Below are 25305 nucleotides of genomic sequence, written 5' to 3'. Positions count from 1 at the left end.
GCGTGTTTGGCGCCGTGCAGGTGAGCGCCACAATCAGGACTGCATACGACCGAGGCACACAGGGCCAACACCCGGCATCATGGTGTGGGGAGCGATCTCCTACACTGGCCGTACACCACTGGTGATCGTCGAGGGGACACTGAATAGTGCACGGTACATCCAAACCGTCATCGAACCCATCGTTCTACCATTCCTAGACCGGCAAGGGAACTTGCTGTTCCAACAGGACAATGCACGTCCGCATGTATCCCGTGCCACCCAACGTGCTCTAGAAGGTGTAAGTCAACTACCCTGGCCAGCAAGATCTCTGGATCTGTCCCCCATTGAGCATGTTTGGGACTGGATGAAGCGTCGTCTCACGCGGTCTGCACGTCCAGCACGAACGCTGGTCCAACTGAGGCGCCAGGTGGAAATGGCATGGCAAGCCGTTCCACAGGACTACATCCAGCATCTCTACGATCGTCTCCATGGGAGAATAGCAGCCTGCATTGCTGCGAAAGGTGGATATACACTGTACTAGTGCCGACATTGTGCATGCTCTGTTGCCTGTGTCTATGTGCCTGTGGTTCTGTCAGTGTGATCATGTGATGTATCTGACCCCAGGAATGTGTCAATAAAGTTTCCCCTTCCTGGGACAATGAATTCACGGTGTTCTTATTTCAATTTCCAGGAGTGTATAAGACAACTCATTATTTACACATAATATCATATTTAGTATAGTTCTAGTTTCTTTCATATACATCAGAAAGCAAATTGGGGGGGGGGGGGGTTCAACAAGTATTGCAACACACTTTTTTCTTGGCCAATTTCAGTTGAACAAGTGCAGAATTTGTTATAGGATATCATGGAATATTCCCACTTCAGCTGCTATAACTTCATGAAGTTCCAATAGATGGTGGCATTGTATGCAGCTTTCAAAATGGCTTCTGTAATAGAGTTGCATTCCAAGCAGAGAGCTGAGCTATCACTGAGTTTTTTTCTGGCAGAAAACCAGAGCATCATAAATACTCATAGGAACTTGCAGAATGTCTATGGAGACCTGGCAGTGAAAGAAGCACAGTGAATCATTGGGCGAGGCATCTATCTATCATCATCATAACAAGGTCGTGTAAACCTGTCTGATCTCCCATGTGCCTGTTGGCCACGCAGTGTTGGAATGTGCAAACACTATCGTGGAACATGCAGACACTCTCAGCCAGGGTGAGCAACAGATCACAATCAAACACTTCGCTGCACAGTGCAAGTCTGTGCTCCTGAAAGGAGATGCAAAAATTCATTGGACTGTTCTTTCTCATTCACCCTACAGCCCAGATCTTACACCTTCTGACTTTTATCTGTTTAGCATAATGAAACATTTATTCTATGGGAAGCAGTGTGTGGATGATGGAGAGATTATTCATACAGCAAGAATATGGCCCTGATGTTGACCAGTAGAGGATATCATGTGTGCATAGAGGCCCTCCCAATATGATGGCACAGGTCGCACTGAACGGAGATTAATAAGGTTCTGTTGCCAAAAGAATTGTGAATAATGTAATGTATTGGGCTCCTGAAGAAAACCAACTACTTTCAGAAAAAAAAGTATTGCATTACTTATTGTACACACCTCATATTTATATTGGAGTTTAACTTTTAAATTTTACAATTTCATATTAATGTGGGAGTGGCCAATTTCAAAATTATGTGAAAATATGTATTCTTTGAAATTTAGTTCATGTTTTTTTTTTTTTAAGGGTTTTCGGCTGCAGACTTATGTGGCTCACCTGGCAACCATGACATGAAACGTGTAGCAGCTACTGAAGATACTGCTGCAATGGTACGGAATTTTAAGCTGCAGCATCATCAGCCTCAACAACAGCAGCAGCACCAACAACATAAACTTGCTGTACAGGGAAACATTTCTAACTCTGCAATGTGTAGGCAACAGACTATTAGTGGATCAGCTACGGGTACACCTGTTGCAAGAACCATGGGAATGGGAGGAACTAGTCATCTCCATCATCATCTCAGTATAGAAGAGCTTCGCCTGGTGCAGGTACAGTACCCAATGCTTTGATTTAAATTTGCTGTACTATAAACATTAATATTAAACTTACCTCATTAATTAATTGTTGCACAAGACTTGTATCTAAATGAAAATGTATCTAGTCAACTTTCTTCCAAAGATATTTACTGCATAGGTCAAACAATGGAAAATCCAGGATGGAATGCAACAGTGTTATAAAAAGGAAAGTTGCTACTCACCATATAGCGGAGATGCTGAGTCACGGATAGACACAACAAAAAGAATGTCACAAACACAAATAAAGCTTTTGGCCAGTAAGGGCTTTGTCAGCTATAGACAATAACCACACACACACACACACACACACACACACACACACACACACACACACACACACGTAAACGCAACTCATAGAGGTGACTGCAGTCTCAGGCAACTGAAACCACACTGCGAGTAGCAGCACCAGTGCATGATGGGAATGATGACTGGGTGGGGTAAGGAGGAGGCTGGGGCAGGGAGGGGGAGGGATAGTATAGTATGGGTAGCAGACAGTAAAGTGCAGCCACATAGGAGTATTCCCCTTGCAAATCAGTACCACCCATGACTGGAGGAACTGAATTACATTCTCCACCAGGGTTTTGACAACCTCTCATTGTGCCCTGAAATGAGAAATGTTCTGCCCACTGTCCTTCCCACCCATCCCACAGTGGCATTCCACCGTCCACAGAACCTACACAATATACTCATCCACCCTTACACAACACCTGATTCCAATCCCTTACCTCATGGCTCATATCCCTGTAATAGACCTAGATGCAAGACCTGTCCCATACACCCTCCTACCACCACCTGCTCCAGGCTGGTCAGAAACATCACTTATCCCATCAACGGCAGGTTTACCTGTGAAACCAGTCATGTGATCTACAAGCTAAGCTGTAACCATTGTGCTGCATTCTATGTGGGCATGACAACCAACAAGCTGTCTGTCCACATAAATGGCCACTGACAAACTGTGGCCAAGAAACAAATGGACCACTCTGTTGCTGAGCATGCTGCCAAACAAGACATCTTTCATTTCAATGACTGCTTCACAGTCATTGCCATATGGATCCTTCCCACCAACACCAACTTTTCTGAAATGCACAGGTAGGAACTTTCCCTGCAATACATCCTATGTTCCTGTAACCCTCCTGGCCTCAACCTTCATTAGTCAGTGTCGTGACCCATCCAGCCCCTTCGCTGTTCCCATTCCAACACTACACATCCATCACAATGCCATCACACCCTGTCTTCTTACTTCTCTCCTTTTCCGCTACTCCATCCCCTTCCCTCCCCACCTCTCCTCTGCCCTCCGTTTAACCTGCAGCCTTTCACTGTCTGCCATCCATTACCATACTATGCCTCCACTTCCCTACCCCCCAGCCTCCTCCTTACCCCCACCTTGTTGCCACTCCCATCATGCGCTGGTGCTGCTGCTCGCAGTGTGGTTTCAGTTGCCTGAGACTGCAATTGTGTGTGTGTGTGTGTGTGTGTGTGTCTATGCATGCACCTGTCGTCTATTGTTGACAAAGCCCTTACTGGCCGAAGGCTTTATTTGTGACGTTCTTTTTGTTGTGCCTATCTGCAACTCGGCACCTCTGCTATGTGGTGAGTAGCAACTTTCCTTTTCATAAAGGCTATGTAGAGGCAGATTCCCCAGACACTCTTCGATTTTATGCCATAATGTTTGGAGACTAATGTCATACTGAGTTTTAAGAGGCAGAGGCTATGTTCAGTTTGATATGATCTCTGGAGTGAACAAAATTTGTTGTGGCCTATTCATAGAAATCATAATGTCCTTTATTTAATATGGTTGAAGGAACTGATAAAAAAGTAAATCACTGGATAGTGGTTTGAAAGTTTTTCCTCTTTAGTTCGAGTTCAGAGTTTTAACAACTGAGAGTTCTTATTTGGTTCATGGATGTAACATGTTATCTTTCATTTTTATTTTTCTTTTTTTGAGTACTCAGTCTTGTAATCAGTTTTGTGTGGCCCGCCACAAATTCCTCTCCTGTGCCAACCTTTTCACCTCTGAGCAGCACTTGCAACCTATGACCTCAATTATTTGCTGAATGAATTCCAATCTCTGTCTTCCTCAACAGTTTGTACCTTCTACATTTCCCTCTAGTACAATGGGCATTACTCCCTGATAACTTAACAGATGTCCTATCATCCCCTCCCTTCTTCCTGTCAGTGTTTTCTATGTATTTCTTTCCTCATTCCGTACCTTATCAGTCCACCTAATTCTCAACATTCTTCTGTAGCAACACATCTCAGGTGCTTCGATTCTCTTATGTTCTGGTTTTCATATCTATATTTCTCATGTAAACAATGGAAAGCCCTAGATGGAAAAAAATGATATTATGGAAAAGATAGATTGCTACTCATCACATAGAAGGGGTATTGTGAGTTGCAGCCAGGAACAATGAAAAGACTACTAAACATTTAAATTTACAACCAAAATGCTTTCTTCCTGCGCGTGCATCCCCCCCCCCCTCCCCCCCCCCCCCACACACACACACACAAAAGTGTGCAACTCACACACATTTAGTCACTGTCTCTGGCCACCATATCCTGACCAATAGTCATTTGTGTATCTGAGTCATTGTGTTGAGGTTTTGTGAATATGTGTGTGCTTTCTATTTCTGAAGAAAGCCTCTTGGTCGAAAACTTAAATGTTTAATAGTCATTTCATTATGCCTGTCTGTGACTGAATGACTCCTGTATGCAGTGAGTAGTTGAGTATCCTCCCCCCAGTGGATGTCATAATGGATGCAAATGATTTGACGTGGGTAGCACAACAGGATAGTGTGGAAACATGCCAGGAGAGAGCACATGGTGCTTAATATGTGCAGACCTGCTGGCTTAGGTGTGTTCGTGCCGTTAACAGCAGGCCAGGAGGGCCAGGGCTAATGCAGAGTTCAGCTACCATGGACCTTGCCTTGCACTTTGTAACATGTATTATTGCCAAGTGCTTAGCCATTAGCTGTCCATGCTAGTTGGACGCTGAGTTATTCCTGTGCCCATCTCTAATCAGTTCATACTCTCTGCTTCCCATAGGTTGACTGTTAGGTAGAGTTTTTTCTCATGGGGTTCTGTTCCCCAGCTTTTATTGAGCCGCCATTGACCTGTGAAGTATCTGTGCCAACTGTGCAGTGTAGCAGCATTGTCGTGCCTGTGCAGATACTAAAAGTAGCAATCTATTCTTCTCGCCATGCGGTGACAGGAGAACACACATATAAAGGTATTAAAGTTTGCAAGCTTTCAGACTCAGTGCCTACTTCTTCTGGCAGAAGGGTTGAAGGGGAAGGAAGAGGGGTGAAAGGAAAGCACTAAGGAAGTTTAAGAAAAGGGGCAGAATTTAGAAAAGTCACCCAGAAACCTGTGTCGGGAGATTTATCAGATAGGATGAGAAGGAAAGACTGAGTGTTGGGGATTGGACTTGATGAGATTTGAAAACCTGAGAGGTAGATAGGATAATATGCAAGGTGGAGATTACTGCCAAAACATACAGCAATAGTTAACACTTACAGCGCCAGTCACTTATTTAAACCTCCTTACACCTGCACCAGCCTCTTATCCCAGTGTCCTTCCTCCATTGCTGTATATTTTCACTGTACTTTGACTTTCCATTTCAAGCTCAGTTAGATACTTGAAACTATTTTCTATAGTTTGAAAAAAAGTTTATTAATTCCTCTTTAGAAAAATGTCAAATATATTGTTGTTCTCACAAATGTTTCATCATCACCAGGTGAGAAAAATAATGATGTTTTCAGGATTTAAAAAAATTTCTTGTACTGTTTTATTTACAATATGTGAATAAAATGATGAATTTATGAGTCTTTATAAAGTGAAATTGAAAAGTATATCAAACAGAATGACTTATTATTTCAGGTAGTCCTTTTTTGTGTGGTAGAGTTGGAAGCATTGTTGAACACAAAACCCCACTTTACATACACCGCACTGAAAAGATGTATCTATCCTCTTGCTTTCACCTTCTTCTTTCTGCCCCTTTCTGAGCACATTCTTCACATTTTCTGTGCTTTCTTTTTTCTTGTTGGTATTGGTATTCTCTCCAGGAAATGATTCTTATGAAAACAACATGAAATGTTAGCACCATTTGTGGAAGATTGGGGGTTAGTACTGCATGCCATACACAGGTTCTTACATACAGCAATAATAAAGTGGCTGGTAGTAATATTCTTTTTTGACATGCATATACAGTATACAAGCATTCGAAATAGGCTTGAGAAATAGATGAAATGAAAGTTTTCTACACCATTTCACCGAGCGATGGTCAAAAATTCCGTGTGATAGTCTCTGGTCACATAGATCAACACCAATCTTGTTTTTATTGTTATGGAGGACAGCTGCTGATTCAATATTTTCTCTTCCTCCCCTTTCAGTATAGGAAATTATATCTCCTCTCTAACTTGTGATTATCATGAAAACATCTCTTTTGTCTATTCATTGTAAGGCTAAACTGTTTTCCTTGTGACAGAAAATCATTTCATTCCACTGAAGAGATGTAGCATTCAAGTCAGATGGTATTTCTCTTCTGTTCTTTTCGACAGTGCCAGCACTACCACTGCCTTTTGCTTTGAGATCTGTTGCAAATGAAACACCAGTATAGTACCAGTCAGTGAGCAGCATGTGACTCTTACCTGCTAAATTGTCAAGCAGATGTAGGACAATATTGGTTACAGCATTGCCCTGCCCACAGAATACTTTAAAGATCCAAATGTACTTTGACTGTGCCTCTGAAAGCACATATAGGTTTGTTCCACATCAGTGTAGTTCCTGTAGCATATACTGTTTGGAACTAAGACATCCATGGTATACACATTTCTTCATCAAGTGTAATGTTATACTTTGGTTGGTACCCATTTCTACATTGCTGGTATATCTCCTCATACACAGGCTGTACTTTAAATAGTGGATGGAACACTGGCTCACCTCCAGCTTTCATTTGGTTACTGTCATTTAGGTGAAAGTTTGAAATTATTAGCAGAAACATGTTTCTGCTCATAATGTTTGGACAAAAACTGCAAGACACCACTGTATTTGTGCTCCAGTGATCTGCAGTTGATGGCTGCTCATAACACTCACATGCAAAATGACAGCAATAAATTTTCGTGTGTCATCCAGCTAGTCTGCTGTTTGTCAGAAGTTGACTGAGGTGTTGCTTTTTTGTGTTTGCTGCCTAGCATATAAATTTGTTTGCTCCTTCATGTGGCAAATTCACATGTTGTCAAAGAAATAACAAAAGAAATTCCCAGATTACAGTTTCTCTTCAAGTTTCTAGACTGGAATAGTATTTGGGATATCGCCGCTCTCATTCCAATTGTCATTTCTCTCCACTCTTGCCTGTTTCCTACCACTGACATTTGCAGTCAGTGAAGTTTATGAGGGCCTAGGAGCTTCTGGTGTCATATTTTCAGTCCCATCACTGGATTCTGAAATAATACATAAATTATAAGTGAACAAGAGTGCTTATGAAACATGATTATAAAAAGTAGTGACACAAAACTTTTGTGATACATCATCTCACTGTACACATTACACTGAAAATGTATATAACATTATAAAATTTACTGAAATTTTTATATCTGAATCAGGTAAAACATAAGTTGGATCTTCATCCATGTCATCAGCATCAAAAACATCACTAAGATCATCTTCAGACTCCTTGAGAATGTGAAGAATTTCAGCATTGCCTAGTGAACTACTTCCAGACATACTGCTACAAATTCATGATGTGCTCATGCTGGTGTCTCACACCCAAATTGCTGTCTTTGTTGTTTTGATTATCAGACTGCATTGTGGCAATCCCAAGTGGCAGAAATGTGAACTAGAAGTGTTTATGCACTTTCCAGTAGCTGACAGACCCATCGTATTACTCCTGCAAGTTAACAGTGAAGTGGGGCAACCTAACAGTTGACTGGTGAGGACTGCCCGTAATATTATGGGCCTGGAAATTCTTAAAAGGGATGCTGCCCATAATATTACAGGTAAGGCATTCTTCTGTACTCTGTTACCAACGTAATATTATGGGCATTTCACAAGAGTGGAAAGTCAAGTGCATTGTATGTGACAGAGGTGGGAGGAGGATGGTGAAAAATAAACAGTTCAAAAAATGAAAGATATAGAAAACTACAAGGGAGTGCAGAAAGGCATAGTTACTGTGAAGAAATGCTGATGCCGAAGAAATTAATAAATTAAGCCCAGGTGGAGGGCAAGAACGAAGGAAATTTTTTAATGCCAGTTCCCACTGGTGGAGTTCTAAGAAAGTGGTGTGTGGGGGAAGAATGCAGATGGCATGAGTGTTGAAACAGGCACCAAGGTCATGACTGTTATGTCGTAGAGCATGTTCTGCAACATGATATCATGTGTTGACAATATAAAACCTTGCTTATGTTCATTCATCCTAACTGATAACTTGGTGGTAGTCAAGCTAATGTAAAAGGTTGGGCAGTGTTTACATAACAGCTGGTATACAACATTATCACTTCATCGGTGGCTGTCCCTTTGATAGTATTTTTTGTCAGTTACAGGGCTGGAGTAGATGGCAACTCTTACAGCGAAGATGGTCACAGGGTAGGAGCCTTTGGGTAGGGAGACAGGTGCAGAAGGAACACTGGGTGTGACAAGAATATTGTGGAGATTAGGAACTGGAAGTGTGACAAAAAGCTATTCTAGGTGTGGTGGGCAAAATGTCGGAAAGAATGTACCTCATTTCAGGGTAAGACCAGTTTCTCAGAACTCTGTCAGTGGGAACTGCTGCTACAAGTCATTGGTTCTTGCCATCCACCTGGCATTAATTTATGTTAATTTCTTCAGTTTCAGCATTTCTTCACATTATTCATTCCTTTATACACTCCCTTTTAGATTTCTATATTTTTCATTTTCTGACCTGTCTATTTTTCATTGCACTCTCCCACCTCTATCACATACAATCCACTTAACTTTCCTCTGATATTAACTAGTGTTAATAGTTTTGGCTGTGATCTCTGTCTTGTGTAGTACCCTATCTACCACTTTAAGCTCTCAGGTTTTCAAATCTCATCTGGTGCAATTCCCAAAAATCAGCCTTTCCTTCTCATCCTATCTGTTAAGTCTCCCCTGACCCAGGGTTCTGGATGACTTTTTGAAATTGCATCCCTTTTCCAAAACCTCACTAGTTGTTCTGATTCACCTTCTTCCTTCCCCTTCAGCCCTTGTGCCAGAAGAAGGAGCTACTGGCTCCATATGCTGAGTAGATTTTTTATCTATTCAATTACATTATACCAGGTGATCAAAAAGTCAGTATAAATTTGAAAATTGAATAAATCGTGGAATAATGTAGATAGAGAGGTACAAATTGGACACACATGCTTGGAATGACATGGGATTTTATTAGAACCAAAAAAATACAAAAGTTCAAAAAATGTCCGACAGATGGTGCTTCATCTGATCAGAATAGCAATAATTAACATAACAAAGTAAGACAAAGCAAAGCTGATGTTATTTACAGGAAATGCTCAATATGTCCACCATCATTCCTCAACAATAGCTGTAGTTGAGGAATAATGTTGTGAACAGCACTGTAAAGCATGTCTGGTGTTATGGTGAGGCATTGACGTCAAATGATGTCTTTCAGCATCCCTAGAGATGTCAGTCGATCACAATACACTTGCGACTTAAGGCAATCCCAAAGCCAATAATCGCATGGACTGAGGTCTGGGGACCTGGGAGGAAAAGCATGCTGAAAGTGGCTGCTGAGCACACGATCATCACCAAACGACACGCGTCAGAAATCTTTCACACATCTAGCAATATGGGGTGGAGCGCCATCCTGGGTAAACATCGTACATTCCAGCAGGTGTTTATCAGCCAGGCTGGGGATGATGTGATTATGTAACATATCGGCATACCTCTCACCCATCATGGTAGCAGTTACAAAACCAGAATCACGCATTTCCTCGAAGAAAAAAGGCCCGATAACGGTAGATGTGGTAAATCCAACCCATAACGTTACTTTCTCGTCATGCAGTGGAGTTTCCACGACAGTTATAGGATTTTCGGTAGCCCAAATTCTGCAGTTTTGGGCGTTGACAGACTGAAGAAATGAGCTTTGTCGGTCCACAACACGTTCCACAACCAATCGTCATCTTCCGCCATCTTTTGAAACGCCCACACCGCAAATGCCCTCTGCTTCACTAAATCGCCAGGTAACAGTTCATGATGCCGATGGATTTTGTACAGATTGCATCGGAGGGTACGCCTCAGTGCCAACCAAACAGTAGTGTATGGTATGCCGGTGCGACGTGCGACTGCACAAGTGCTGACTTCCTCATGCATAGACGAACCCACTACAGTCTCCATTTCTTCCTGAACTGTCTCAGCAGCATTACGCCTTGTGCTTGGTCGGCCACCACAGGGTCTATCGCCAAAACAACCTGTGGCTTTGAACTACGAAATCATTCTCGTCACAGCTGCATTTTTCAACGGACCTTTACCCGTTCGAATCCCCTTCCTATGGCGATAGGATCGTAACGCTGAACTAGCACATTCCCCATTCTGATAATACAGCTTCAGTAAAAGCGCCTTTTCAGGTAACGTCAACATGCTGCGACTACTGGCGCATCTGATTCCCTTTCTCATTACAGCTCCTTTTATACACGATTGTCATGCGCAGTCACTGACGTTTTGCTGTCCAGCACCATCTGTCAGACATTTTGTGAACTTTTTTTTTGTTTTGTTTTTTGTTCTAATAAAACCCCATGTCATTCCAAGCATGTATGTCAATTTTTACCTCTCTATCTACATTATTATGTGGTTTATTAAGTTTTCAAATTTATACTGACTTTTTGATCACCCGGTATTTTTAAAAATTGGCAATTTTTGTTGATATGATATATCCTTTTCATAATATTGCTGTAAATCTCTGATTTGTGTTTCCTGTGTGTTTCTGTTCTCATGTGTTCATCAATTTTCACTTATTGATTCCATAACGGTGTACTTTTATGGATACAGAAGGTTCCTAAGAATAGATTAAGAGAGAAAATAAGTATCATAAACTGCCACTTTTGAGACTACATTATCAGCATACATTAATTTTTGTAAGCTTATGTCATTTATAAACAATGTTAGTTGTAGTCTATACACACTTAAAATCTTGAGTGCAACTTTTCCACTCTGCAGGCAAATGTTCATTATGCTGATGTGTATTGACAGATTTAATTTGGGCCTAAGGATACAATTTGAAGCAGGGCATTTGACTTTTGCATGCAGGAGACTCTCTGCAGGGTTGAAAGCTTTTAGTTAGCCTGGGGGCTCAGTATGGATCAAACAATTGGCACGTGAAAGGCAAAGATCTGAACTCAGGTTCAATTTCTAACCTCCTTCCTATTTTATTACGTAAAATTACAATTTAAATCATTTATTTTGCAAACCTAACAAATATCTGCTGTGACTTAGAGTACATTTTCTCACACCTTGAAAAGAAATAAGAGGTGAAATGAGATTATCTATGTATTGAAATTGACTTTATAATAGATGAATATTCCTTACACCTACCTCAAGTTAACTGACTGTCAGTAGTCATTCTTATTGTTGACGCAGTAGTCTGGCAATTTCTACTTGCAAAAAAGGACTGAAGAATTCTGATTAATTTCATATATGTTACTAAATTAATTACATAGGCCTTTTACTTGGATCTTCCAAAATTTATTCATTCCTTTCACTTTATTACACCACCATATACACACAAATAATCTGTGCCATCAAATAATCCACACACCCTAATTAAGAGGGAAGAGCGGGGTGGGGGGTGAGGAGAATAGTGGCCTTAATTTGTGTTTGGGTGTGTGTGTATGCCATCCATTGTGTATATTGCTGTTTATGTGCAGCTTTGAATGGCTGATTTATTCACAAGTGTAGTGATTGCAGAATGGGCATTAGGCTTACCAATATTTCTTTCACTGATATTTTTGGAATAGTTTTCCTTTAAAATATCACATAAGATGATAACTTTCATCCAACACCAGTACACACATCATTGTACACCTTTGCATCTCATTGCCATCATTTTGTATCATGACTGTGGATTCCCCTTCTGATCCATGTTACCAGTTTGTGATGATAAATAGGAATGTTCGCAGCACAAATTTACCCTTTAGCAATGAAAAGTTGCTTCTTTTTTCTCATAATCGCCTGGAAGGTGTTGAGCAATGATAGTTTCCTTCAGAAGCCTTATCCATTTTGATTGAAAAATGTTGATTAACAGCTCCAGCTGTCTTCGAAACCGATGGTGCCAAGTTCTTTCGCTAAAACCAGTGCTTAGAGTTGGTGCATTCACAAGTCATCATGTGCCCATATTGCCTCTTCTTATCTACATAATTGCAGAGCATTTTTTCCAGGTGTGGATGCTTCACCTTTTGTCCATGAAGTACCCAATGATTATCATTTGTTTCTTGAAGCCATATTTTGCTTTTTGCCACTTGTGAATACAACCCTCACTCACATCTTACTTACTTCCCACTGCACAGTTTACAATGTTCTTTGATTCATCAATAATTTTAAGTTATTCTTTAGCTGTGTATGAGTGATAAGAAAAACTTGTAGCCATAATTAACAAGTTAAAACATGGCTCGTACTTCACTTATAGCATGCTACTGACATGTCACAGACTGAGGCCACAACTACACTATAGTATAATGGGATCTATTGTTGGAGGTGGAACAGTACCAACCTTATTACAATTAATATGTGAATCCCTGTTTTTCGTCGTTAAAGTTGGGAAAAAATATGTGTGGATTATTTGCATGTATATGGCACTTCTGAAACACATCCAAACAACGCAAAGTCCAACTCACAATTCCTCCTACAAATAGAGGCTTTTTATTCCAATAGCTTACATTAAAGATTTTCCAGTAGTTTAAATGCCAGCCTTTTAACAGAAACAATAGAAGTTAATTTACGGGACATATTTTTGATGTATTATTTTCAAATGTTTCAGTTAATAATAATATTAGTTACAAACATGTTATTATAAAGAAAATTTCCAAAATAATGAAATATATAAAGAAATGACAAAGTATTGTGGATTAACATAATTTGGGCACAGGCACATCCCACAAAAGCATTTCATGTTGATACACAAGTGTACTGAATTAAATGACTAGATTGTAATAAGTAACAAAACACATAAGCCAAAAATTGTATATGAAATATTAACGTATTTTATAGTTCACTGAAATGGTATATTGTGTTGTTTACTGAAAAATGAATGTGAGGCAATGAATAGTTTCATAACACAGTCTACCACAAACTTTACCCTTTCAGCAAGCAATATTAAATTTAAACTGGCTATAAACGATAATCTTATCTATCATTAGGAAGGCCATTACATTAAAAAAACACTACATGCTTTGTCTGGGTTAAAGTACACCAATACTTGTCTAGTTTTAATACTTATACATGAATGTTTGTGAAAAATTTAAACATCTGTAATAAAAAATACATATGAGTCCTAACTAAGAGTATGAGTACAATAGCATTCTATAAAAATCTGAAACAGTAGGATGTAAAACTTGATATATGGATTCCGGTGCCTAAAAACATATGTATCAGTCTTCCATCATGAAGTGTTAGCAACTTTGGATGATAGTAACATCAATTGCGCTCAAGTATTCAAAACACGTGATGTCACCCCTCTGCTTGGGAGCATGTGGAAATGGAATTTCACTTCAGCTGGTAGTGAGCCAGGGTGTGCATCAGACCTTCAGAGAAGCTACAAAGCCCCTTTCTCCCTCCTCCATGCACCCTTTGAGATTTGAGGTTGTCCTCCACAGGTGAGAATGAAATGTTGGGTTTCAGTCCGAAACTCCACAGCTTAAAAGCCTAGAATATTGTATAAGTGTGAGAATAGTATACTGTAATTTATCATTAAGGTTGCAAAGATATTATCACATAGTAACCTGTAATTTATTATTAAGGTTGAAAAGATATTATAACATAGTAACCACAATCAAGTCCATATTCAAAATCAGAGTTGTCAGTGCAGTACAACACTTAACAGTGAAAGTGCATTTATTACAAATATCAAGCTACAGATGGAACAGAATTCCCATATAGAGAGTGCTGCTCTATGTAAACAAATAATATTCCAGAATCTACAAACATTATGTAGCCCATAGACTTTTTATGGGCAAATACAGCAGGTGGTGAGCCACAAAGACTGCTTTCTCCAGTGCCAAAGACAAAGACAGAGAGTGTTATAAAATTAACTTCAATAAAAATTAACTGATCCATATTGCTGCTGAGATGATGAGTTGGTCGGCCGCAGTGGTCTCGCGGTTCTAGGCGTGCAGTCCGGAACCGCGCGACTGCTACGGTCGCAGGTTCGAATCCTGCCTCGGGCATGGATGTGGGTGATGTCCTTAGGTTAGTTAGGTGACCACAGCTGTTAAGTCCCATAGTGCTCAGAGCCATTTGAACCATTTGAACCATGATGAGTTGATTGATACCAAGTGTGGACCTGCCAGTTGATTAATTTTAAAGTTCATTGATTTAAACATCAATTTGAGCTTGAAAGCTAATTTTCTATGAATATTAAACCACACCGATGCCATACCTTCAATAGGCTGAAAAGGGATAAATAATACTCCATTTTCTTGATTAATTAATATTATGATTCTGCAAGATGGCTGGTTGCTTTGAATTTTCTAGCCGTTAGCTTCAGATATGTCCAGCAGGAATGTAGTCATGCAGAAACACCAATTTGATGTTTCCTATGATGAGCTGGCACCCAAACAAGTCCAGCAACCTAATCTTCAGATGACCAAGCCATGCCTTCCATCTGGAACACAGGAACTGTTAACCTTTCCCCCTCCTTTTAAATTTGCATTGTGCACCTTTTCACATATCATGGAAGTGCATTGTGTGGAGGTGCCTGTGTTGTCAGAAGTCCAGAGAAACCAGCTCTCTCCCTCAGTTGTATGTAGTTGTTTGGAGATACAAAATGTGTAATTTTGTAAGTGGCAGTAATGTGGAAGTGGCTACTATATTAACCCAGACTGCAGTTTCAACTTGTGGAGGCAGTCTTGTGTATTTTTCAATTGTTATCATGTACTATTGATACCAGCTGGGATATTGCAGTGACTGTGGCAGTCATTCACTCACCGTCATGCAAATTTTCTTTCCCACAGGGGGTGATGGCAGTACTGAAGTCGACTACATCTAGCTGCCTCTGCTCTCCTTATGCATATCTCAACTCTCATTTTATACTGTTAATATGATTGAGGTGGTATTCTCACTAGCATTATTTACATTTTCTGTCTAGTGTTCAGTTCTCAGTTGTGCTGCTTCTGTGAGCTTCATATGTCTTTGTCATTAATATATCGTGGCCTACAGCATGATGGAAGCTCATCATTTACTTCAACTTTCATGGTGATATTGTCTTTTTGTTAACAGGTCTGCCTCTATTTGTGTTTTTATGGTTACAATATATTTGCAATTTAACTTCTAAAAAGGACTCTGACTTTCTGTAGCTTTCTCATATCCACTTTCAATTAAAATCTATCGACATCTAGACAGCTGCACTTCCTGCAAGTGCAAGAAGAAACTGACCGCTTGTGGGTCACCAGCATTCATTTAGCAGGTGAGTGAATATCTCTCTACTTCTTAGAGAAAGGGTACAAGGTCTTTCAACAAATTTTCATCCAGTTACCACAGATGCATCACTTGTCTTAAACATGGCAACTCTTCATTACATTCAGGTAATAGAAACAAATCCAATTTGCCACAGAATGATCCAAAGATTGCAGGTTCAAATCCTGTCATGGTTGCCACATTCTGCAGCAATTGGAGTTTGTGCCTATAATTTGATTGTAATGAAGATTTACCACGATTAACACAAGCACTGAGACTGCTGCAACTGGACCAAAATTTGTTGAAGGGCCACACATTCTTTCATGTCAGCCAGAGAGGCATTTACTCACTTGCTGATATAATGACCATTGACCAGATAGCCTGTCAGATTCTTCACCTGCTTGCCAAATGCTGACAGGTCTTAACCCTTAACGAGCTGTGGTCTCTTAGACCACTTGAAAATTTTCGAACTTGCTCTCCAAGGTCAGTCGAGACAGAATGCTTCTATACTCTGCCTACCCTCCTAAAATTGGCAACCCAACAATGTTTTGTTGTCAGTTGCATTATCGCCTTCTTTGTTTGTTTTGACACATGTTATTGACAGGTGTTCGGGTCTCCTAGACCATGCCTTGTGAACTAAGTACCGAGAGTATCATTCAGAGGTAAAAACTGTTTGGCAGGGATGCAGTTGCAGAGGAACACTGTGTGTCCTGTGACGAATTGGCACCCAAACAGCCCCATCAACCTAATCTTCACATGGCTGATGCATGCTTCCAGTCTGTGACACTTTGTTTCTGCTACTGGAGACACATCCTGGATCTGGCCACAAGAAGCCTATGGGTTACAATTGTGAACATAAGAAGTTTTGTTAACCTTCCAGAAATGCTAAATGCTAAATAACAAGTAGTTTCTTCTGGTTGAGTTTGAAATGGTGATGTGCAGTGGGCCAGCCAGCAATGCTAACTGGCATGCCACACGTCTCGTGGAATTACTCCCATTATAATGTTTTCTGTCCTTCTGGGCCTACTGGGCCCATGTGTGAGCCAGTTGTTTTCTTCTGTTCTGATAATGAAGCTTTTTGTCTAATGATTCTGAGTATTGTCTGTTTGAAATGGGAACAGTGTATCCATTGTTGTTTTGGTTCCACGATTGTGGATCAGAAAGAATGGTGTGAAGCCTGTAGTGCCTTGTTTTGTGGTGTTATATGCAAATATGATGATGGGCAGTATTGTGTCTCATTCTCTCTGTTCAACATCAGTGTACATAGAGAGCATAACTGCTCAGTGGGGCCATTTGTCTGTTGGTGCTATGCAGTTGCCATCCTCTGGGTGATCTTGCAATGTAAATTATCTTTGATACTAGTCTCCACTGGAAAACTTTCCTGAGATAAGAGATAATCACTCAGGGTGCTTGGTGCTTCAAAATGATGCCTTCTACAAGGAGCTCTCCAATTCCTGGGATTTGGAAGTCAGCACATGTCTTGAGAAACATAGTGGGTGAGGTAGTGCAGACTATTATCCACAGATTCCCTTATGTTGACCTCAGGAACCTACACGAGAGGTGGATTCCAGTTTGGTAGAATGGCACTATTGCAGGCAGAATTGATATCAGATGCCCTGCAGATAATTCCAGCACATGTTTCTTTTGCTGGTAGTCTTTACAGTGGCTCACATAGTATCTAACAGATCAGCAGGGTCCTGACTAGAGATATCTGTATCTGATTCTGTTCAGAGAGTTCATGCAGCCCAGGTAACCAGATGTTGCAGCCTAATGGAAAAACTTCTAGACATCTGGCTGTAGATGAGCTGGGATGACAAACAACTATTTCCACCCTATTGGATCATACTTCCTCTTATATAATGCTCCATTAATTAACTGGTATACACTTTTCTGCAGTTCCTTGTTCTTCAAAGTTTCTATGGTTTTCTGTAGTGCTAGATCTTCCCTCTGTTCCATAACAACGTCATTTGATGAAGTACTGACTGAAATTTAATCCACACTGCTGTTCTCTACCAAGTATTCCTTGAAAGGCAGCCATCATCCTGTGTTGTGTCTGTTTTTATATACTGCTGTGACTTAGTGCTTCTGGAACCTCATTGCCTGCCTCACCAGTCAACCCAAGGGATCCTTCAGGCTAGTCATGCAGTATAGTGAATGATAATCTGTCACAACTATGAATGGGTTGCCAAATAAATATGGCCAGAATTTGTTGATGGCCCAGACAATTTAACAACACTCTTTCTTGGTTGTAGAGTAGTTCATCTCAGACTTGGAGAGTACTGTGGAAGCATAAGTTATTTCCTTTTGAACACTTTTCTGAATTTGTACTAGAACTGCACACCTATCCATATAAGCACTAGCATCGGTGTGAATTTGTGTCTCAGCATTCTCATCACACAATGCTAGGGCTGGAGAAGATGTTAGTGCTTCCTTAGAGACAAGGGAAGATCTTTACTGCTTTTCATTCCAGGAAAATTTGGCATATCTCTGCAGTAGTTTTGCATGGGGGCATCCCGTGGTATGGAAGTTCTGTATCTTTCACTGGTAGTGTGAGAATATTCTGAGAAAAGTTCTGACATCTCAGATGTGCCAAGAAGTCAGAAAATCTGTGACTGTTCTTATTTTCTCTGTTAACTAGGTGCAAGGGCAAAGGGGAACTACAGCACCCCCATGACTGTCAGAGAAAGGAAAAAATATAGAGTAGTCAGGTGTTTTTCTTTCAAGAAAATGATTTAAAAGCCAGTATAATGCAGGTTTTTAACAGTGTCACAAATGAAACTTTTTATGCCTCACAGTTAGTCTTCCAGAATATTATAAATAGTTCATACACTCCCCGTACAAACTATGGGAGATGATCTTCACTAGATGCCCCAAGATTTTTATTTCTTGTGTGATGAGGAGGCACTTTTATGGATTCAGGCAGAGGCTAGCATTCTAAACACATTTCAGTGTGATTGCCAGGAGCTTAGATGTTTTTAAAATGTTTTCAGAAAAACAGTAATGTCATCCAGATAACGAAGATACTGTCCATTTAATGTGTTGAAGCTGGTTGTCTGTCATGCATACAAAGGTAACTGGAGCATTATGTAATCCAAACAGCATAACTCCGATGGCATTATGAAGGCAGTCTTTTCCCTGTCAGCCTCTGGGTAGACTGCCTTCATATCCATTGTTGAGAAATACTTTGCTCCTTCCACGCAGTCTAGCATCTCCTCCGTGCACAGCAATGGGTAGACATCTTTTTTGCAATTTTGTTCAGGCACTGGTAGCAGAGGCAGAAACACCATTTCCTATCCTTCTGCTTCACAAGAACCACAGGAGCTGAGTTAGAACGCTCTGAAGATTCAGTGATGTCATCTTGCAGTATCTTCTTCACTTCAACCAAAATTATTCTATCAGCGCACACTCCGCTGCAGAGTGAAAATCTCATTCTGAAAATTATCCTTTGTTCAGCCATTGACACTCATTAGTAGCTCTGGCAAATTGATAGATGAACCCCAGTGTCGATACATTGTTTTACCATGGGCCATTTGTCTTTCCTCCAGTCCAAGTTTGGAAGCAACCTAAAATTGGTACAAAACAATGAACACTCACTGACGCTGTTCTTCAGTCGGACTAGATCCTATTTTCAATGCCAAGCAACTTCTCAGAGCTGTGCATGTTGGAATAGCTTCATCAGTTTGGAGCTATGCCTGCAAGAAGTTCCATCCAAGAACAACATTATAACTAGGTCCTGTTAAACAACAAATTTGGAGGGCTGTGTTCTGTCATTGATGGTTATTCTTGAAATGTATGTTCCTGTCCACTGGACATATCTGTCTCTATGTACATACTCCACAAGTCAACATATGGTGCGTGACGGAGGGTACCTTGTACCACTAGTAGTCATTTCCTTTCTTGTTGAACTCGCAAATACAGTGAGGGAATAACAACTGACTATATGCTTCCTTATAAAACATACATACATAGTTTGCATTTGCGATTTCCAGCACCATTACTTTCATATTATGGAACATGTTCCATAGTCCTCTTCAGCTGCTGATGATAAGCATCCAACTTTATAAAAAAGGAAGCCTCTGATTTGGCTAGCACACCTGACTGACTGTCAGTGAGATTTCCTGACCTGATGCCTTAGTGACTACTGTCCATTGAGGACTTTATCTGTGGTGGCCTCACTTCCAAGGATGGTCATTTCACCTACTTTTCCTGAATTTGGTGGCTAGGCAAGCAGCTGGTACTTCTGTATGGCAATGAGGAGAGGCTGAGGCATGCTGAAGAGTGATCTTCTCGAGGATTCTTCTTTCACCTGTCTCTTTTATGTTGCATTTCCTCTATAAACAGCTTGATAAATTCCTTGGTTGTTTTAAAATTTCTTTCTAGAAGAACTCAGTACATCTCTTTTATGACTCCTTTCATCAAGTGTGAAATTTTGTAGGCTTCTCCCATGTTAGGATTCACAATGTGGCATAGGAACAGAACATTCTGTATGAAAGACAACATCATTTCTCCATGACTTTGGCCCATTCTTCAATTGTGCTTCTACTATGTGGACTTGCTGCTGATTGTCACCAAATGGTTTCTCCAGTTCAGCCTGGAGTTTGTCCCAACCATCAAGCTTCTTTTCATTGAAGAAAGAAATGGTTGTTCTCAAGTAAAAATATGCACCTGTTGTATTTGATGACTTGGTCCTTTCAGCCATTTCCTTGGCTCCTTACCAACATCTGCAGAAAACACTGATGCATGCCTGATATGCAGTTGACCTTAGTAATCCATTGGTTTCCTAAATACACAGACCTTGGGAAAATGTTCAGGTTATTGTACAAGTTGACTTTTACGTTGCAATTGGAAAAACAGTAATGTATTTGTTTTGAAGTAACTGTTGACTCCACAAACAAGTCCCAACCCAAAAATGGAATCATCAATGAAGCACAACACTTAGCACTGAAAGCATGTTTATTATGAGCGCCAGTGTACAGACAGTACAGAAATGAACTCTTGGACACACAGTGCTGCTATTTATACAAACATTGAATGTTTTAGTATATACAAACATCACAATCATAAGTAATTTTGAGAACCTTCCAGAAATGAAAAATATTAAATAACAAATAATTTCTGATGATCGAGTTTAAACTGGTGGCCTGCAGTGCGCCAACCAGCAAAGCTACACCACAAATGCTATTAGCTCAGCTTACTGTAAATGTAGGTTTAGCACCACCCTCTCCTGTGTTTTCAGGAAGGTTAGTGTTTTGTATAGGTCACCCAGTAAAAAAAGTAGCAAACAATGTGGAAACATTGAAGCAGGAGCCAGTGTGACTCAGCAGCACAGAAACTAAACAAAAAATGGACACAGACATTAGCAATCTTGTTGATAACATCTCAGAAGAACAACAAAAGACACTGAGAAGTTAAAAATATGACAAAGCTGCACCTCTGGGTAATATGAGAAAGGACCAGATTAGAAAATTTGTTACCAAAGCAAGAAAGTGGGTCAGTGAATTCCTAAGTGATAAGAGAAAATAAATAACTAATTTTGCGGAAACAGTCCTGAGCAATTGCCTTTTGAAATCCAGGCAGATACACACCAGACCATAAAAACTATAAGCTAGTAATGTTACTTTGTCACATGAATAAGATATTCTATAGGATACTCTTTTAGTGACTGGCACTGGAAGTAGAGCAACCTCTTATCTTGGTTGATGTTATTTTGGACATCAGTGAAACTGCATGTCAGCTATAGATCTCACCTAGGACATTTGAGTGTAATTTTGTGAGCCAGAAGATTACTGAAGTGCCACTTCCCAGGCTGTTCAGGAATTTATGACACTTTGTTCAGCACAGAAAATTATGAAGCTCTGTAATATCATGAAAGAATGTAGTTTCTTGACTATTATTGAAATATTTCTACAGTATTGTGAATTCTTTGTTGAATTACAAGGCAAAAAAGTGTATGTAGTGACTACTCCAGTGTACCTCCCTGTTGTAACGTCAAGTTTAACACATATATTTCATAACGACACAACACATATAAGTCACAGAGTAAGTTGACAAGCAAGACATGTGTACATGTTAGCATTCGAATGAGCACTGAGTCCCAGTCTAGTGGCCGCTGCTCGGCTGGCCGCTTAGGTGGCTCAGCTGCTGCATGGCTGGCAGACAGCGCCGCACATAGAGGACACGCGTAATTGCGCGGCAGCGCTTTGAATGATCGGCGAGTCACAACACTTTTCCCCCCTTTAAAATTGTTGCACTGGCCTTGATGAAGGTGTCCTGGAGATCGCTAACGTCCATATGCTTTGTTTGACTCGCCGTAAAGTCTTGAGGAGGAGGCTTCCCATACGGACTGAAGTGTCCTCGATGATAACGGGTCGAGATGACAGGAGACGTAGGGGTCGAATCTGCTGGGGCCCCATGCACCAATCTGCCCATTGCGGCAAGTCCAGTTGATATGACAGGAGACATGGGCGATGTGTCGGCGTCCGTTGGAGGAGGAGGCGAGTAGATTTGCTCTGACAGAGGATGGTCATCCGTTTCCTGCATGGGCACGTCTCCTGGTGGTGTCTGTTCTTGTGCTGGCATCGCGATGACGGTGAGAGGGCTGCGTTGTGAGTATTGAGAGATGCCAAGACCCCGAGCGTCAGGTAGAGCCAAAGGTGGTGTAGCGGCATTCGGAACAGGCGTTGCTGGCACACGTGGCCGAAGCTGGTCCGAATGACGCACTGCAACACCCTTGTCCATCTGGATTTCATACAGGCGTCTCCCATGGTGTCTTAAGATGTGGCCCGGGCTCCATTTTGGCCGCCTGCCGTATCCCCGTACCCAGACGAGGTCGTCGGCGGTGAACCGGCCAAGTGAAGGCACTCGCGGCCGTGAGGTGGAAGGCCGCAGAAGATGAAGTTGCGTGCGGGGCTGTCAGCCATGTAAGAGCTCAGCCAGGCTGTGGTAGCCCATGGGGGTGAAACGGTAAGACGCCAGAAACTGGAGAAGCGCATCATCAGCAGCAGAAGAAGTCAAAAGTTTCCGCATCTGAGCCTTAAATGTGCGGACCAGTCGTTCAGCCTCACCGTTGGATTGTGGATGGAACAGCGGGGCCGTGACATGCATAATGCCGTGCCAAGCACAAAAATCCACAAATTCGGAAGAGGCAAATTAGCGGACCATTATCAGTAACAAGAGTAGAGGGGGGGGCCTTCCAAAGAAAAAATGCGGGCGAGAGCACTGGTGGTTGCCACGGTGGTAGGCGACATGCAACGGACAATGAAAGGAAAGTTAGAGTAGGCGTCAATTACGAGGAGCCAATAAGTACCTAAAAAGGGTCCCGCAAAGTCAGCATGAATGTGCTCCCAGGGCTTCTCAGGCAAAGACCACGGTGACAAAGATGACTTCGGGGCAGTGGCCTGTGACACACAAGGGCCGCAGGCAGCGACCATGTGTGCTATTTCAGAGTCGATGCCAGGCCAGTACACATGACGGCGCGCCAGAGATTTTGTGCGAGACACACCCCAGTGCCCTTGGTGAAGGAGGCGCAAGACCGAAGCACACAAAGATGCAGGTACCACAACACGCGGCGAAGCATTGTCAGTGGAGAGGAGGATAACACCATCCCTAGCCGTGAGGTGGTAGCGCAAAGCGTAGTAGTTCCGCAATGGATCAGAAGTCTTAGCAGACGGGTGATCTGGCCAACCCTTCTGAATACAGCGTAAAACCCGGGAGAGGGTAGGGTCAGAACCCGTAGCAGCCGCCAGCCTGTCCCCAGTGATGGGGAACCTGTCCACAACCCGCTGCTCAGCAACATCCAGGTGGAAACACAAAAGTTCGTCCCTATTGAATGCCTGATCAGGACCCATAGGAAGGCGAGACAGAGCATCAGCATTTGCATGTTGAGCCATTGGCCGGAAATGAATCTCATAATTGATACGAGACAAGTAAAGAGCCCAACACTGGAGGAGGTGTGCAGCCTTGTCGGGAAGTGACGTTGATGGATGAAACAAGGAAACAAGTGGTTTTTGATCCGTAACAAGATGAAATTTTGAGCCATAGAGAAAAACACCAAACTTATGAAGAGCATAAATAATGGCCAAAGCTTCTTTCTCAATTTGAGAATACTTTTGTTAGGCATCCGTGAGCGTTTTGGGGGCATAAGCAGTGAGTTGTTCTGAACCGTCAGAAAAACGGTGCGCAAGGACTCCTCCGACCCCGTATTGAGAGGCGTCTGTGGCAAGAACAAGATGTTGGCCAGGTCGATAAGTAGCCAGGCATAGTCTTCAATTTCTGGAAAGCCGCTTCGCATGACGTGGACCAGTGAAAAGGCACGTTTTTATGCAACAGGCGATGCAACGGCTGAGCCACCGAAGCCACAGATGGTAAAAACTTGTGATAGTATGCTATTTTCCTCAAGAAGGCCTGCAGTTCCTTAACAGATGTAGGGCAAGGAAGGGCATCAATCGCAGCGACAGTTTGCTGAAGCAGACGAATACCATCCCGAGAGAGTTGAAACCCCAAGTACGTGATAGATGCCTGAAAAAATTGTGATTTCTGAAGATTACACGTAAGACCGGCAGTCTGTAAGACATGAAAAAGTGTGCGGAGATTTTGAAGATATTTTTCAGTGGTGGAGCCAGTGACAACAATGTCGTCCATGTAATTGATACACCCAGGGACAAGGGCCAATATTTGTTCCAAGAATCGCTGAAAGAGAGCAGGGGCGCTAGCCAGCTTTGGTATTGATAGAGGCCGAAAGGCGTGTTAAGGACCAGAAACTGCCGGGAAGCAGCATCGAGAGGAAGTTGATGATAAGCTTCTGACAGGCAATTGTAGAAAAATACTGGTCTCCATCAAGTTTAGTGAACAGTTCTTCAGGACAGGGCATAGGGTAAGTGTCGATGAGGCATTGAGCATTTACAGTGGCTTTGAAATCACCACAGAGACGAATATCACCATTTGGCTTAGCAATGACAACTCCCGTTTTACCCGATCATGAAGGGCCACAGGAATGGGCTGAGCCCAAAAAAACTTAGGCCGAGCAGTGGGTTTGAGCATGATATAAGCTTCGAAGTCATTTGCACGGCCTAACCCAGGAGAAAAAAGGGACGAAAATGTCATCGACAAGGAATGCAGTTGAGCATAAGGAATAGCATCAGAGACAATATTGACAGGACAGAATCATCTATGGAGAACCCAAAAACGCAAAAGGCATCAAAAGCAAAAAGATTTTCTGCATTGCTCTGGTCTACCACAAATATGGGAACAGTGCGAACAATGGATTTGTAAGATACCTCAGTATTAAACTGTCCCAAGAGAGAAATCTTCTGTTTATTGTACGTCCACATTTGCCGAGTGACAGGTGGCAGGAGTGGAGAACCCAACTGAAGATACATCTGAGAATTAATTATAGTGGCAGCAGAACCGGTATCCACTTGCATGCGAACATCTCACCCAAGGATTTGGACAGTGAGGAATAACTTCCCTGAAAGGGAAGAAGTGCAATTGACAGACAACACAGAATCAGAATCAGCGTCATGTTCATGAACATCATGTATGGAGTCGGATTTACAAACGGAAGACACATGACCTTTCTTTTTGCAATTGTGACACACAGCCCAACGTTGGGGACAATCCTCACGTGAATG

General features: G+C 41.7%; 1 protein-coding gene across 5 annotated transcripts in view; it reads left to right on the top strand.

Annotated features, from left to right (window-relative positions):
* Positions 1 to 25305, top strand: part of LOC126174976 (ankyrin repeat and BTB/POZ domain-containing protein 2) — a 595788-nt gene that overhangs the window by 390424 nt on the left and 180059 nt on the right. For all 5 annotated transcript variants that reach the window (XM_049921452.1, XM_049921451.1, XM_049921450.1 and 2 more), the window contains one exon: positions 1734 to 2035. In XM_049921452.1, coding sequence (XP_049777409.1) covers positions 1734 to 2035 — 302 coding nt within the window. The remainder of the gene's footprint in view (positions 1 to 1733; positions 2036 to 25305) is intronic.

The sequence above is a fragment of the Schistocerca cancellata genome, chromosome 3, assembly GCF_023864275.1.
Source record: "Schistocerca cancellata isolate TAMUIC-IGC-003103 chromosome 3, iqSchCanc2.1, whole genome shotgun sequence".
Lineage (NCBI taxonomy): Eukaryota > Metazoa > Arthropoda > Insecta > Orthoptera > Acrididae > Schistocerca > Schistocerca cancellata.
The sequence above is the reverse complement of the archived record's forward strand: the minus strand, read 5'-3'. Positions and strand labels throughout refer to the sequence as shown.